The following is a 3,608-nucleotide window of genomic DNA, read 5'->3' as shown; positions in this document are numbered from 1 at the left end:
GCATCACAAACCGGTAAGTCAGTTTAAGTCGTTATGGCAACTGACATTTTGTAATACGCGTTGATTGTGTTGCACTTTTATTGCAGAAACTCTAAACACTTTCATATTGTCTTTATTTAGCATCGCAAATTTTGTGAATAATTCACAAACCGGTAAAAGTCAAGTCAAAGTGTTAGTCGGTATATAATGATGAGATCACTATAGAATGACAACTGGACGTTTTGTAACGCTCTGGAGTTGGTTATTGTGATGATGTGCATTTTATTGCATTAAATTGAATTACAGTCAGAGCAGTGTTTCTCCATTTTATCAGTGAATAAATCAGCGATTTCCTACAAGAATATAATAAATGGTGGAAGTACGTGAAATTTATTCCGGATAAATCTTCTAAAAGTGGTTATTTACTGTTATATCTTCTTGTCATTATTTCTCCTTCGTTACAGCAATGGATAACACTACAACATCCGATTTCAGCATTTCCACTCCACGTAATCATGGTCTTTTGAATCTAAATATTGTCAATGTTTTTCATCTTGTCATCGGTGTCATAGGAATTCTTTGTAATACGCTGTCAATTGTGATCATACTCAAGATTCCGGTATCAAAATCAAGTCGCGTCAATCTTTTTATTCTTAACCAATCCATTGTGGATTTGACATCATCGATGTTTCTTATAATATTCGCTTTGTCACTAGAAACGTCACAGTACATCGGAGTGCTGGGAGAATTCCTCTGTCGATTCTGGTCGCCCGGATCACACAAATTTCTCTTTGTTACTTTCGCTATCTCAACGTTTAACTTAACCGCCATGTCGATTGAACGATACACAGCGGTAATACATCATTTAAACTACAAGAAACTTTTCACCAGACGAAACACTGTATTTATCATCGTTAGTGTTTACATTTTGGGACCTTTGGCTCAATTTATTCCAATCCTGAAATTGAATGTTATTGATGCCAAATGTGAAGTCAAGGCGAGTTGGTCATCGGTAAAGAATTCGATTGTTGGAACATTTTTATTTATTTGGGAATTTTTAATTCCATGTTTGGTCATGACATATGCATATGTAATGATAATCAGAAAACTTCGCAGTAGTTCTGTCCAACCTCTGGGAAATGATCCAAACAGGGCATCGCCAACAAATGCAGACACCAGTGGATCCAGCAGCGCGGTGACAGCAGCTTCACAAAACATTCCCAACCAAATAAGACACAAGAATATCACAATCACCGTTTTCATTTTATTCATTGTTTACATCATCTGTTGGAGTCCAAATCAATTCACCTTCTTGCAGTTCAATCTTGGCGGGCCTCTTGATTTCAGTGGCGGGTGGTATCATTTCACTGTGTTCTTAGCATTCTGTAATACATTTTCTAACACCTTTGTGTACGCTTTTAAGCAAAGACATTTTCAGAATGTTCTTAAGAATGTCTTGTGTCGGCGTGCTGAGGAGATACACGAGGTTTCTACTTCTACTTCGGGTGGCTCTTGAACTGTTAAATAACACTGTACACACCACTAAAAAAGCGCAGTGATTTAGTGCGCTATACGCACAGGTACAACGCCTAGACGTTGATCCACAAGCCTCAGCACACTTTACAGTGTCTACAAGAGTATGGACATACAAACTGCTAATAATATTAAACTCATTTTACGATTTTACGCTTCTATTTCATTCGTTGCACCCCTGCAGGACACTTGTGGATCTTGTTAAAGATTGAATGACAATTTCCATTTATTATTCCAAATGAGGCTAACATAAGTCTTGAACTTCTGCCCAGATATTTTAACATTTCTCTCAGTTTTGTTAATGTCGAAGATTTATACTGTACAGGTGAATGTAGAGTACGTAGCTACTGAAAGCGTATTGTAATTTGACACCTCTTTATTTTTAACTACAGGGCTCACAAGAAATGGAAACATCCGCTGTGTTAGCCTGAAATTAAGGGGCAATCTAAAAAACAAAACAACAAAAAACCGAAAAGCATTGTCCATGAGGTACGACCACTACCAGCAAGTCATTTTTTTAAAATAATTTCTCAAATCTCAAGTTTTGTCCCAGATATGATTCTAGATTTCAGGATGAGATTCACGTTTTGTAATTCTATAGTTAAGGACTTACAGATTATCGTTCTGTAACAATCTGTCCAGATAGTATTCCAAATAACATTGTGTAAGTCGAGGATTTTAAGCTAGCTACGGTAAGATTAGCGTTTTGTAACAATTTGCTCAGGTAGTATTCCATATAACATTGTATAAGTTGAGGACTTTAAGCGGGCAACGGGTAAGATTAGCGTTTTGTAACAATTTGCCTAGATAGTATTCAATATAACATAATTTGTATAAGTAAGATTAGCGTTTTATAACAATTTGCCTAGATACATTAGTATTCCATGTAACATTGTATAAGTTGAGGACTTTAAAGTGGGCAACGGTAAGATTAGCGTTTTATAACAATTTGCCTAGATACATTAGTATTCCATATAACATTGTATAAGTTGAGGACTTTAAAGTGGGCAACGGTAAGATTAGCGTTTTGTAACAATTTGCCTAGATAGTATTCAATATAACATAATTTGTATAAGTAAGATTAGCGTTTTATAACAATTTGCCTAGATACATTAGTATTCCATGTAACATTGTATAAGTTGAGGACTTTAAAGTGGGCAACGGTAAGATTAGCGTTTTTTAACAATTTGCCCAGATAGTATTTCATGTAACATTGTATAAGTTGAGGACTTCAAAGTGGGCAACGGTAAGATTAGCGTTTTGTAACAATTTGCATAGATACATTAGTATTCCATGTAACATTGTATAAGTTGAGGACTTCAAAGTGGGCAACGGTAAGATTAGCGTTTTTTAACAATTTGCCCAGATAGTATTTCATGTAACATTGTATAAGTTGAGGACTTCAAAGTGGGCAACGGTAAGATTAGCGTTTTTTTAAACAATTTGCACAGATAGTATTCAATATAACATAATTTGTATAAGTAAGATTAGCGTTTTATAACAATTTGCCCAGACAGTATTCCATATAACATTGTATAAGTTGAGGACTTAAAAGTGGCTACGGTAAGACAAGCGTTTTGTTATAATTTGCCTATACATGTAGTATTCCATGTAACATTGTATAAGTTGACGACATCAAAGTGGGCAACGGTAAGATTAGCGTTTTGTAACCATTGCCTATATATATTGTATAAGCTAAGGACTTTTAAGTACGGGAAGATTATCGTTGGGTAAAGTTTGCCCCAGAAAAGCATTACAGGACTTAAGATACTGAAATATGATTTCACCCCCCCCCCATAAATACATATCTAAGGCCTATTCAGTGATTTGCCAATCCATCGGATTGTAAAAATCATCAAATTTCAGATTCTGGCACCTAGTGTTAGTGTCATAGATGTTCTTGTGGTTAAGAGAAATTAGCTATATGTATTTGAATGGGGCTTCAATTTTGTCAATATCGACGGTATAGTTATTAAGTCTTTATATTAAATTTAAATACTTCTGGGTCGTAGCGTGATTGTAGTAAATAAGAGATATTACATGTTAATCATGTTAAGTATAAAGCACTTGTCAACGTTGTGGGTTAATTTCTTGTT

The 3,608-nt window shown here is 35.2% G+C and overlaps 1 protein-coding gene across 1 annotated transcript; it reads left to right on the top strand.

Moving 5' to 3' along the window:
- Window positions 1-445: 445 nt before the first annotated feature.
- Window positions 446-1,495, top strand: LOC140170850 (galanin receptor 2b-like). The gene has a single exon (XM_072194063.1). It carries the CDS (start codon window positions 446-448, stop codon window positions 1,493-1,495), a length of 1,050 nt encoding a protein of 349 aa, XP_072050164.1.
- Window positions 1,496-3,608: the final 2,113 nt, after the last annotated feature.

The sequence above is a fragment of the Amphiura filiformis genome, chromosome 15 (genome assembly GCF_039555335.1).
Source record: "Amphiura filiformis chromosome 15, Afil_fr2py, whole genome shotgun sequence".
In the NCBI taxonomy this organism is placed as follows: domain Eukaryota; kingdom Metazoa; phylum Echinodermata; class Ophiuroidea; order Amphilepidida; family Amphiuridae; genus Amphiura; species Amphiura filiformis.
Note: the sequence above shows the minus strand (reverse complement) of the source record. Positions and strands in the feature narration are given on the sequence as shown.

What these genes read in the sequence shown, in the direction of transcription:
- LOC140170850 (XM_072194063.1), top strand. Translation starts at nt 446, where the DNA reads ATGGATAACACTACAACATCCGATTTCAGCATTTCCACTCCACGTAAT.